This window comes from Ranitomeya variabilis, chromosome 3, assembly GCF_051348905.1.
Source record: "Ranitomeya variabilis isolate aRanVar5 chromosome 3, aRanVar5.hap1, whole genome shotgun sequence".
In the NCBI taxonomy this organism is placed as follows: Eukaryota; Metazoa; Chordata; class Amphibia; order Anura; family Dendrobatidae; genus Ranitomeya; species Ranitomeya variabilis.
The window spans coordinates 125,558,888-125,572,708 of record NC_135234.1 but is presented as its reverse complement, the minus strand read 5'-3'; the positions used below and the strand labels follow the sequence as shown (position 1 = coordinate 125,572,708).

Here is a 13,821-nt window from a genome sequence, read left to right as displayed (position 1 = left end):
CACAAAAAGATTTTTCTTTAATGATTGTACTGATTTTTTCCCACTCAAAAATCACAACACAGAACAGGCGCTTTGTCTGCAGAGAAGGATCAGTTGATTCAAGATTCTTATGCCGTGAATGAATGTAATCAGGTCCGATAACTGATGGATGGATTAGGATTTTGCTCATTTACAAACGACCTTTACTAACAGACAGATACACTACTGATGAAAATTTTGGCATGGGTCATATAGTCCTCCAAAACGTGTACACACATGCACTAATAGAAGCTGGTCCTAAACTACTGTGCTCATGGAGTTTCCTCCTCAAATATAAAAAAAAAATAACAGTCCACCCATAGTACATAATCAGAGTGTTACAAAAGTGTAATATTTGTTATGAATATAGGTTAGTGCCATCAAATCCTAATGACACATTTTTTAAACATGGTCAAATAAGCACAGGATTATCTATTAACTATAATCAGAATTTATCATTGCCCCCCTTATGATGTACTGTACGCTTCCTCTAGGACGCTTATGGTACTTAGCAGCTTGGTTTATTCCCAGGTCAGGAGCAGGAAATAAAGGGCCATTGTTCACAAAGGAGGCTGATGGTGGACATATTTGTTCAAGAAACACTTGAGTACAATTGATGTACCCCTCAAAGGTGTTATTTGATAACTATCCCAATGCTCTTACATTACACACAGGTCATATTTCACCAGTGTAAGGAACCCACAATCGAATAAATATACCTAAAACTAAGGTATATAAGGTGTGGGTTTAGGGCAGAGGTGGGGAATCTTTTTTCTACCAAGGGCCATTTGGATATTTATACCATCCTTCGGGGGCCGTACAAACTCCACCCATAAAGTACATCCTGACTCTGGCACTGGTGTCAGGACATAATCTTTCATTGCATGCCCTTCAGTGTTCAGTAGTGAACACTGCATGTGTGCTAACAGAGAAAGAAGAAATTAATGAGCTGGTGGCAATCAAAATACATCTCTCTGCCCAAGAATGCCGTCCCTGAGAATCTGCCCAGGGGTCTGATAAAAGGTCATCGAGGGCCGTAAATGGCCCAGCGGCCTAAGGCTTCCCACCCCTGGTTTAGGGAAATTTAAAAAAAAGTATTGCTAGGTCATCATTCACCAGTATATCTACAGCTGTAGACGACAAAGATCATAAAGCCAATAGTTTAGTGAAGCAGGCAATGCTTTGTTCTCACCAGGTTTTTGCATCCAGCTAAAAGATCTTTTTTTCTTTAAAGATTAGAAAAAAATGTATTTCCAATACACGATGCATACAATGTATGCATTGTATCACGTTGGCATTGATTTCTATTGCATAAAAAACAGATTTAGTCTTGATCTTTTTCTGTTCTTTCACAGGATAGAAAACCGAAGGTTGCATAATTTTTGTGTCCAATTGCATCCAGTTTAACCCCCCCTAACCTCACCGAGAAAAAGTATCTTTGAACTTGATGCAAAAACATTGTGCGAACAGGCCATAAAGGGGAAAATGACAAACGAACTGGCAAGTTAAAGAGTTTTTAATGCTGCATTATGATAGCGCCATTTTTCCTCTGCAAATTGCTGAATTTTACAAAGATTAGCTCTATTAAAAGACTTAGTAATAATAGTCGATTCAACATTTTCATTGCAAATAAAGTTAAATGTTACGTGGGGAAGCGATTCTTATTGTTAAATGTTCATAGTGTATGGCACAAAAATACTATATGTTTGTAGTTTGTATTCTGGAATTGGGTGACAGATCAGCCTTAATGAAGAAGTATTCATGATGGGTCAACTGCTTTACCTGTTCCTTTTTTAAAGACCTTGAGTTGAGAGACCTTAACTTATTAGCCCAAAGTGACTACAAAGAACATCTCTTGCATTGACAGATCATTGATGGAAAATGTGTAAAGCTTCAATTAACCAATGGTGGTGCTGTAGGGGAAGTGAGCACTTGTTGCTGTATATTCAACACATAGGGATTATTTGCATATAATATCCCTGACAATTATCCATGTTAGAACAGAGGTGACTTTCTAAAGCAGAGTTTCTCAGACTCAAGTCCTCAGAGTGGCCCCAACTGATCATGTTTTCAGGATTTCCTTAGCATTTCACTGTGGATGGAATTGTTATTAAGGCACCAGAAATTGCCACAGGTTCTCTCACCTGTGCAGCAATAAAGAAGACCTGAAAACCTGGTCTGTTGATGGTCTGTGAGGCCTGACGTTTGGTAAACACTGGTATATAGTATATGGCGGGGAGTGCTGCAGAAGTTGCAGTCATAATATGCTCAGACCGATTATATTCTGTTAGCAAGATGTAGTAGAAGTAAGAGATTTATGTGCTGAAAATCTACCCCATATAGAAAACTTACCGGGTGTTGGATCTGATGAGTCTTTTGCTGAAAAATAAAGAGAAACCCTCCATGAGTACACATTAACTTTACTTCAAGCATAAAACATGTTTGCCTCAAGAGGGCCACATTTGCTTTACGAAAAGGTAAAATGCAGTTTCTTGTGTCGCTCCTCACAGTGCAATCCTCAGCAGAAGAGAAGCTGCTTTGTATGTAATGGTGAACGCCATTATTTACTGTTATATGAAACATACTTTATTTTATTTCTGTGAAAGCAATTTAACTACTCAGTGTTTTTGTTTATCTTTTAGTGATTTTTTTGGTTCATTTTATTTTTATATTGCAGTACAGTTTCCAGATGAAATGTATTAATTACAAAAGAATTCACCTCTAAAAGAATAACAAAAAAAAAACCAAAGAAAAAAAACAAAAGGCAATTTTGCAACATTCTCCTTAAAGAGGTTGTCTACTACTTTTTTATTGATGACCTATCTGTTGGATAGGTCATCAATCTCTGATCGGCTGGGGTCCGACACCCGGCACCCTCACCGATCAGCTGTTATCGGTGTTGGCGGTCGCTCACTGAAAGTACTTCCTTGTGAGTTGGCCATCTTCTGGTAGTGGCACGAGGCATGGTACTGCACATCTGCCTCCTATTCAAATCAATAGGATGCAGATGTGTAGCACCCTGCGGCGGGTTAGAAGGTGGACAAGTGTTTCCGGTGGCCGTCGACACTGATAACAGCTGATCAGTAGGGGTGCCAGGTGTCGGACCCTGGATGATCAGACATTGATGACCTAGCCTAAGGATAGGTAATCAATGAAAAGTAGGTCTTTAAGCTTCATGAATTTTGCTTAGAAGTTGTCAAAAAGGCTTAAAAAAAACATGCAAATACCTGTAGCCAAATGATTTCTTCTGTCACATGTCAAAGTACCTATTACCAGCTACAGAACTTGCAAACCATGGTATGCAAAGATATGTGGTTCGACGTGTATTAGAATGAATGTCAGATTTCGGAATAGAAACTGCAAACAGATCTCTAATACTTTGAGAATCCATGTTAAAAAAGAGAGAAAATAAGAAAATTGCTGCATAATCTTTTGGGAAAGTTTCCCTGCCTAATATGAAAATAAGCATTTTATAAATCTAACCATAGCTGGGCTCATAAAATGCTAATTTTATTTTGAGGATTATAGTTATATACATTGTGACTTGAATTTTAAAGGGAATCTGACAGCATAATTTCATCTCCCAAACTACTTATATGCACATGAGGCTACTTCAAAGACAAGAGCGGCAATACCTTTACATGGCCAGATTGTTGATCCGTTACTGAGAAATCAGTGTATGAATTTATATGCAAATGAGGCTGACAAACTATTTGTAAGGCTACTTTCACACTAGCGTCATGCACTGCACGTCGCTATGCGTCGATATGTAGAAAAAATGCATCCTGCAAAAGTGCTTGCAGGATGCGTTTTTTCTCCATTGACTTGCATTAGCGACGCAGTGCGACGCATTGCCACACGTCACAACCGTCGTGCGACGGTTGTGTCGTGTTGCGTCGGTCCGTCGCCACCAAAAAATGTTGCTTGTAACGTTTTTTGGTGCGTCGTTCCCGTCTTTTCCGACCGCGCATGCGCGGCTGGAACTCCGCCCCCACCTCCCCGCACCTCACAATGGGGCAGCGGATGCGTTGAAAAACAGCATCCGCTGCCCCCCTTGTGCGGCGCATTCACTGCTAGCGTCGGTACGTCGCAACGACGCAATTCGTCGTGCGTCGTCCAACGCTAGTGTGAAAGTAGCCTAACTCTTAAGTCTATATCACTCCAGCTCTATTCCCGCCTAGTGCTGTTTCCTCCTGCTTCACTGACAGCCTGTATTCTGTGTGACTTCAGGAAGACCAGCCTTCAGTTAAACAGGAGGAGGTGGTGCTGAGTAGGGAATAGAGCTGGAGTGACAGAGGCATAATCTCTACAAATAATGTTTCAGCCTCATTTGCATATCAATTCCAAAGCCGATTTCTTAGTAACAGAAGAACAGACTGGAAAGGTGTTGCTGATGTAGTCTTTGAAAGGGTTCAAGGGGCACATACACATATAAATACTGTGTATTGTGAAATCTTGCTGATAGATTCCAGCTAAAGTTTTACCATCATTTTAATTTTTATTTCATAAATCAAAAGAAATGTTGTAATATATCTTATCATGGAAATTTGCTTCTTTCTCTGCCAGGACTGATCATTTCTTTTCAAAATTCTCAATTGAGGGGTAAAATCTGTATTCAGTGAAGACAGACTTTACCATTACTGAGACAGGAGATGACAATTGCTACTGATAAAAGGGAGTGGGAGGATCTCTAGAGGAATAGCTCTCTCTTCCTCCCTTTCTCATCTTCATAGAACAGTTGATACAGATAAGACTCTGTATAAGTAAATGCAGGAGAGAGAGATCTGGGAGCTTTCGAAATAGTCCAAAGAAATAAAACCACCTGGGGCTGGGTCCAATTCGAAAGAAAACAGGTGGGTGCTCATTCCACTGGTGAGCACAGCAATTACGTGAAAAAAGGGAAGAGTCGGCACTCCAACCTGTATGGTAAAACTTCAAAACTTTATTCCGGCTTATCAAGCCATGTTAAAAATGGAAAAAAACACCTGACACGTTTCTGGTGCGTTAGAAGCACCCTTACTCACAGGTATGAGTATGAGTAAGGGTGCTTCTAGCGCACCAGAAATGTGTCAGGTGTTTTTTCACATTTTTAACATGGCTTGATATGCAGGAATAAAGTTTTGAAGTTTTATCATACAGGTTGGAGTGCCGACTCTTCCCTTTTATATAAGTAAATATCTTTCTTCACTGAATTCACATTTTACCCTAGAATTAAAGAAGTTGTCCACTACTGTCACAGGTGTATCAGATTCTACAGACAGTCACTCTACATCTGGCTGTAGAAGGTCTCTGCGTTTGGCATTGCAGACGCTTCTTAATCCTTCTGACATTTGGACCCAGTGGCAACCTTCCTCCGGCTCTAATTGACCTAGACCTGGGTGTTTATAGACTCCAAGTCTGCTTCAGGGAGTCACCAGTGATATTCACATTTTTCCCTTGTGAAGGCTTAGAGCTATAGCAGTTGGCTTACTTCCTCTCTGGTGCTGTTGGAGGACGTTTGGCCTTACCTCTCTGAGCGTGCTCAAGATAAGTTGCTTACCCCTTGTTTGTCTTCCTTCTTCTCTTTAGTGTACAGTGGGGACTGACCAGTGCTCATCCCCCTATTCCGTATTCAGGGCCTAGTTCTAGGGATATACAAGGCTTAGGTTCCTGCTCAGTGATTGGTGTGGAACCAATATAATGATGATAGGGGAGGTAGGGTGTAGCATTTGGGCTTCCTTCCCAAGATGCAGCCCAGACTTCCTCTTCATGTTCGATATGTCCAAAGGCAGAGACAGTGACGCTGGCACTGATTGGGTAGTGGCGACACATGTCACAACATTACACAAGAGCAAGTGCCGACACCGCTGGAACGGCGCCGGCACGGGAGGCGAGTATAGGCTTTATCATTTTGTCAGGGCCAATCATTTTGCTCAAGAAAGGGTTGTCCTAGTAGTCCTAGTAGTGGACTAATCAGTCCTGGTGGAGAAAGAAGATTTATTTGACTAGATGTATAACAAAGTGTCTTATTTTTATGTGCATTACTGATTTGTGAAAACAAATTAAATTAACGGTTACTCTTTAAGTACATCATCTTCATCAAAGAAGAGACATATATACGTAATAATAAATTACATTTGTATTGTTAAATCTGGTGACAGATCAGTTTTAAGAATTATCTCTCGGTAGTGAAGGCAACATCCAACACTGTATTGGCATCACTTTACTTCTTACCATAAAGTCCCACTTTGTACCACTGAACTATATAACGATAAGGATGGTTTTGGTTAGCGTTTTAATTAGCTAAATCAAATAATCCTGCAATGTGCAAACTAAATATCCTTGCACAACAGACAACAAAGCATAACCAACTGCTAAGAAATATGATACTTTTCTCCACTTCCAAGTGAGTCATTCTGGTCTCTAGTGAAAATATGATTTTCCAGTTCTCTCTCTAATATTGCATGTCTAGTTCTGACTTCCCTGTTTAGCAGAACCATTTCTGGAATCTTGACAGCAAAAGGAAACATATAACACAATAGAGATTCCAGAGGACCAATATTAGGGCACTAAAATACATTTACTTTTTTTGAGCAGTTAAAAAATTCCTTTCTAGAAACTGAAGCTGACAAACCCCTATATTAGTATGTTTCATAGGTTCTATAATGTTAGATGGAAATTACTTGAGCAAAAAGTGTTAATAGAAGCATTCTCACAGTCATTGTCTTAACTGGATTATCATTTTTTTTCTACCATAAATCAGTATAATGTGTAACATTAGTAATTTATGCCCAGATTACTGAATTTTGATGTTTTAACATGTTCACTGGATATGCCGAGACCTAGAAAAGTTGACTGCTGCTGCCTAACTTCAAATAAATACTGGTGTTACTTCAATTCAGTTGCTATGAATGTTTTCTGAATATCTGCTAAAAATTCCAGGATTTCTCATTTTTCACGCAACTATGTCCTACGCTGTCAGCTGTCTATTGATAGTCTAGTAAAAAGAAGAAGTGGCTACTTTCTCCATCACAAATGTCTCCATGGCATTCCTCTTATCCTTTATCACAATATCACAGTCTCTTATTTTTGAAAGGGAACCTGTAATTTTTAAAACTGTATTTCCCTATAAGTAATGATTGCTGCTATCACTACTTATATTCATGTCCCAAGAGTCTGAAAGTATTGTTGTTGCTTCAAGGGAACCTGTCAGGTGATACATCTTTCCCAAACCATGGGCAGCATGTATCAGCCGCTGACTGTATGATCACAGCCATGTATGTCTTGGAAACGCTGCAGAGTTTCAGACAAAAACATACTTTTAATAGATGCCAGAGACCGAGATGCGCGGGTGACTAGTCATACAGGCAGGTCCCCGGCAGCTGCCCCCCGACCATGGACAGTGGACTAGAAAGCCCCAGCCTCCTACGACATGCCTTCACTGCCCTTAAACAAATTGTAATCAGGATGCGTTGATGGTGTTACTCACACTACTTCTATCACTGGCACCGTGATGTCGCTTTGTTTCACTGAAAGAGGCTGTGATGTTAAAGGCACTGACTCTAATAACGGCAGTGGCAACTAAAGATGCAGTCACTTCTCGATCACCTCTACTGAACCAGAAGGTCATCAGGGAAATGTAGGGAATTTAATAATACAGCTGGTACGTAACTAGCAACTAGTTGATCTTTGTGCAGCATGAGTAAAATGATTGTCATAGGACATGTAGGTCCTATATCCTGTTTTCTTCAAGCAGATCTTTTATCAGAAATATATACATCCTCCCAACGGTTGAAAGCAGTTGCAGCTTTCAGCAAGAACACATATGTATTGATGATATTACATCTGGCACAAGATATTGGTTAGTCAAACCACTTTAACAGAATGCCTAGAATTATTCCTCATAGTTATATTAATTAGCTATAATGGAACACTAGAACTTTATGGTGCTCATACAACTAGATAACTTTTGCTGAAAAACTCTTTTGGCCAACCGCTATGTTTCCCAACTTTCCCTTACACATGAATTCCAGGCGTTGAATTTTATGCAAACAGTACTTTTCTACCCATCAAATTATCTGTCGACGGAGAGTCAGGGGGGGGTATACATTAGCTGGTTGGCTGATCCTGACAAAATCCACTTTTATCTAACGTGTATGAGAGCCTTTAAAACATTGTGCAAGCTATTTGCAAACAATATTACCACTATGTAGTCTATTGGTGACTTACAGATCAGCTGCATAGAGTCTGAAAATGTGAGTCTTGTCCAAGTTAACTCAGTGTGGAGCCAAAAAGTGTAGGTCTTCATGAGATAACTCATTTAATTTCATTCCCATGTTTCACAATATCATGTTTTATAATCGACCCGAGAATTCAAATCTCTTTACACCGGGTGTAACTTTTTAATTACATGATAACAGAGATATAAAAGTTCTGGCAATGATATCCATATTGCAAATTCACTATTCAGGCACTTTCCTGAGATACATTTTGCTGAAACTCAGAAATCCCTCCTTCAGGTTATGTAAGACTTTATTTGCCTGTGTTGGCTGATACTGGATGACTTTCTCCCAAATATACTTGGTGTCTGCCTTTGAAATGAATCCACTGGCCTTCAGGAGGTAGACAAAGCCTGTTTGGTCTACAGAGTTTCATCCATTTAACCAGTTAGAGAGCAGCTGTAATTTTCTCATTAGTGCTATAATACATAAGGATGAACACAACCAAAAAGAATGAGACGTAAAAAAAACTACAATATTTTACAGGGAACCAGTCACTAGATTAATGATGTTGAAACCATATGCTGTTAATTATTGATAAGACCACTCACTGCACCAAAAATTGCAGGAAGAACAGAGTATTAAATTATTAAAACCCAAGTTATACTGAATATAATTTTCTCACAAAACTATATATCACACTACTCAGCTCCCAATCCTCTGTATCATGATGCCTCCAGATTGGACGGTGTTTTCATGATAAGTGATTCCCTTTAAGTTACAAGTTGTTCATCAGTATCAGATCAGTGGGGGTCAATTCAGCTCCGATGTAGGACGAATGTAAAAACTGAGTGGAGCTAAGCAGCACAACTCTGTCTAAAGTCTAGTGGCTGATGCCAAGAACGAACTGCAAAATAGCTCCTATCCAAGAGATGGCCACCTATTAACTATTCACAGCATTTGTGATACTGGTAATCATGCACACTACTGCTCTCATAAACCCATAGAAACGAATGAAGTGGTGGTCACACATTCACACTTTCATTCAGGTAGGGGACCTCGGCATCCTTGTTCTTGTGAACACCAGTGACTATACATTGGGGACACATTTAATGGGACAACTTTTATAAAGAGCCTTACAAACATATATTAATGTACCCAAGCTTAAACATCGCCTAACTTTAATATATAAGATAGTCTTTGGTAAAGTTTGGTCCATACGATACTAAAGCTGATGTATATTTTCGGTGGTTCAATTGACCTATGAAGGATAGAGTAACAACACTTTACAGACACCCAGGTATAATTTTACCTCTAGCCACTGATAGAAGTGAGTCTTCTTCATTTTAAATTAAGGCATGATTTCCCCAACATGGTCTTACTTAGCGGTAAGTGTCTGAATCATAAAAAGTCAGTAGACTGCATCAAATGTAACACATCATTAAATGCATGAGAGAAAAATAAAATCTGGGTTTGACTGCAGTTTGTTTAATAGGAGCTTCTAAAATGTGTTTTCCTCAAGTTTTAAAGTTGGCATTCAGGTCTCATAATCCTTACATCACCATCCAAGCTGGGTGAAAGGGATTTGTGGAACTGAGCAAATTAACAAACAGAAAAACTAGTATTTCTCTCTCTACTATAATGGAAGTAAAAGGAAAAGATTGTTCAGACACTGAAAAGTGCTTACACATTTCCTTTGTATTTTAGGCAAGAAAACAAATATATATTTTCATCTTTTGTATTTTAAAAATTACAAAAAGGAAAATGGGCAAATGCAAAAGTTTGAGTACCCTGCATGGTTAGTACCTAGTAGCACCCACCTTTTGAAAGTATTACAGCATGTAAAGGCTTTTGGTACCAGCCAAGAGTCTTTCAATTCTTATTCGTGGGATTTTCATCCATTCTTCCTTGGAAAATTCTTCCAGTTCTGTGAGATTCACAGTTCGTCTTGCATGAAGTGCTATTATGAGGTCTAGCCATAAATTTTCAATGATGTCCAGACCAGGGGACTGTGGGGACCATTGTAAAACCTTCAGCTTGTGCTTTTTGAGATAGTCTATTGTGGATTTTGACATGTGTTTAGGATAATTATCCATTTGTAGAAGCCATCCTCTTTTCAACTTCAGCTTTTTTACAGATGGTGTTATGTTTGCATCAATAATTTGTTGAAATTTCATTAAATCCATTCTTCCCTCTACTTGTGAAATGTTCCCCGTGCCATTGGCTGCAACACCACACCAAGGCATGATTGATCCACCTCCATGCTTAATAGTAGGTAAGATGTTCTAGTTCTGAAATTCTATGCCCTTTTTTCTCCACACATGCCTTTGATCATTGTGGCCAAAGAGTTCTATTTTAACCTCATTGGTCCACAGGACTTGATTCTAAGATACATCAGGCTTGTTTAGATGTTCTTTTGTACACTTCTGATGCTGAATTTTATGGTGAGGGTGCAGGAGAGGTATTCCTCTGATGACTCTTCCATGAAGGCCATATTTGTACATTTATCTCTGAACAGTGGAACAATATACCACTACTCCAGAGTCTGATAAATCTTTCTGAAGGTCTTTTGCAGTCAAGCAAAGGGGTTCTAATTTGCCTCTTTAGCAATCCTACGAGCAGCTTTCACTGAAATTTTGCTTGGTCTTCCAGATCTCATCTTGACCAACACTGTTCCTGTTACCTGCCATTTCTTAAATAATTTTGAACTGAGGAAAGCGCAACTTGAAAATGCTTTGCTAACTTCTTGTAGCCTTCTCCTGCTTTGTGGGCTTCCACCATTTGTATTTTCAGAGTGCTAGACAGCTGCTTTGAAGAACCAAGCACAAGGTTAGAAGAGGCTAGGCTGTTATAAAACTGGGAAATTTGCATCACAAGGCCTTTCCTAACAATGACAGTGAACATGCCATAACCTTAACAGGCTAACTAAGGTCTGAAACCATGTTAAAGTTATCTGAGCACACAAATCTCCAAGGGTGCCGAAACTTTCGCATTGACCCATTTTCCTGTTTTAATTTTTAAAATGTAAAGAATGTCTACATATTTTCTTGCCTAAAATACAAAAGAAATGTGTCATCTTATATTTAGGTATTTCATTATTAATTTGCTTCGCTGTTCACAATAACAGTAATTTTGACCAGTGGTGCTCAAACCTTTACATGCCGCTGTAAAAGGGTTGTGTGCTGTTCAATTTTTTAGGTTATTCAATAGAGCTTTTCAGATGAACGATTTTACTCTCAGTCCAACTGTCCAGGAGAAAAGAAATCACAGTATGCATTACTTTCTTCTGAGTTTTGGATAAAGTTCATCCATTCAAGTCTATGGGGTCCCACACAGAACATCTGAATGGAATTTGATTTTTACGGATACATTTCTATTATTAATATAGGAAAATGTAATTGATCATGTAAATTTTTAAAGGATGCTCTCACTTGATTATTTTTTTTTCATTTATGTACATGTGCATGTAGTGTAATGTGAGTGTATAAATATACTCATCTACAAGCATCTTCTCCAGAATCCAGCGATGTTCTCCTCTTCTCAGTGACGTCACCACCCTTCAGACTCTCAGGGTCATGCTACACTCTGTGTAATCCAGAAGCATCTTTTACAACATAAGCCTATGGGGTGTCAGAAAGAGGTAGTATAGACTCACACTATAAATGAGACTTACGGCTCACGCATAGAGCATAGAATAATCTGGATAGTCTGAACTGCGGTGACGTCTATCAGAAGAGGAGCGGAATGGTGCTGGCTGCCAGGGAGAGTGGCCATCTCAGACTCCTGACCTCAATATCATTGAGCCACTCTGGGGAGATCTCAAGTGCGCAGTTCATGCTAGACAGCCCAGGAATTTACAAGAACTGGATGCTTTTTGCCAAGAAGAGTGGGCACCTTTAGGCTATGTGCACACGTTGCAGAATTGCCGTGGCAATTCTGCAACTCCCTGCAGCGGGTATAACGCATGCAGAATTTGCATGTGTATTCCCACTAAACATTAGCTGTTGTGAACTGTGTTTCTGGGCTCCCTCTGGTGGTCACTAACGGTATTGTGTTAGGCATGTCTTGTTACAGGCCTGAGCTCCAGCTGTGTCGTTAAGCAGCGGGTGTTCCCTATTTAAATCTCCTCCGGACTCAGTCTCTTGCCTGGCATCGTTGTATCCAGACCTATATGGTCTCCTCCGGATTCCTTTCAGTCTGTCTCATGCAAGAAAAGCTAAGTCCGTTTTGTATAATTTGGATCGTTTGCATTTTTCAGTGTCTTTGTCCAGCTTGCTTAATATTTGATTTTCTGGCTCGCTGGAAGCTCTAGGGGGCTGATATTCTCCCTCCGCACCGTCAGTCGGTGTGGGGGTTCTTGAATGTTCAGCGTGGATGTTTTTGTAGGGTTTTCTGCTGACCGCATAGTCCACTATCTATTTTCTGCCTATCTAGACTAGTAGGCCTCACTTTGCTGAATCTAGTTCATCTCTACGTTTGTGTTTTCCTCTTGCCTCACCGTTATTATTTGTTGGGGGCTTTCTATATCTTTGGGGTTCAATTTCTCTGGAGGCAAGTGAGGTCTTATTTTCCCTCTAGGGGTAGTCAGTTCTCCGGCTGGCTCGAGACGTCTAGAACCAACGTAGGCATGTTCACCGGCTGCTTCTAGTTGTGTGTGTTAGGATCAGGTATGCGGTTAGCCCAGTTTCCACCTCCCTAGAGCAGTATTTATGTTTTTGCTATCTTGCCGGAATATCAGAGGTCCTCTACCACTGGGATCATAACAATTAGCGTTTTGCAAGCGTAATTAGCTTGCAGAATGCTAGCGTTTTCCAAGCGATCTGTAGCATTGCTTGGAAAACTGATTGACAGGTTGGTCACACTTGTCAAACATAGGCGGCATCAATAGTAAAAAAGATAGCACGTTAAAAATAATTTAAAAAATAAAAAATCGTGATATTCATACCTTCCGGCGGCACCCGCAGCCTTCCCATTCCTCGCGATGCTCCCGGCAGCTTCCGTTCCCAGCCAGACCGCTACGTCATCTGGGGTCATTGCCAAGAGGCATTACTGGGAACGGGAGCATCACGAGGAGCGGGATGGCTGCAAGGGACGCCGGAAGGTGAGAATATCACGATTTTTTATTTTAATTCTATTTTTTTTAACAGGTATATGGTTCCCAGGGCCTGGAGGAGAGTCTCCTCTCCTCCACCTGGATACCAACCGCAAATGATTCGCTTACTTCCCGCATGGTGGGCATAGCCCCATGCAGGAAGTAAGCGGATCAATGCATTCCTATGTGTGAGGAATCCCCGCGATTCCGCACAAAGAATGAACATGCTATGTGTTTTCCAGAATGCGATTCCGCTGTGGGAAAAAGCACAGCATGTGCACAAAAAATGTGTAATGCATTAAAAATGATGGGGTGCTTATGTAAGCGTGTTTTTTTGGCGGAAAACGGCCGAAAAAATACTAAAAAAAGCTAAGACTCCTGAATGTGCGCACATAGCCTTTCCATCTGAGAAAATAAAGAACCTCAAAAGACTTCAAGCTGTCATTGATGTTAGAGGGAGTAATATACGGTATTATAAAATGGGGTATGTAAACGTTTGATCATGGTCCTGTG

General features: G+C 40.1%; 1 protein-coding gene across 3 annotated transcripts in view; it reads right to left on the bottom strand.

Annotated features, from left to right (window-relative positions):
* ADGRG2 (adhesion G protein-coupled receptor G2) overlaps positions 1–13,821 on the bottom strand; it is a 225,666-nt gene that overhangs the window by 121,125 nt on the left and 90,720 nt on the right. For all 3 annotated transcript variants that reach the window (XM_077294653.1, XM_077294652.1, XM_077294651.1), the window contains exon 4: positions 2,371–2,397. In XM_077294653.1, coding sequence (XP_077150768.1) covers positions 2,371–2,397 — 27 coding nt within the window. The remainder of the gene's footprint in view (positions 1–2,370; positions 2,398–13,821) is intronic.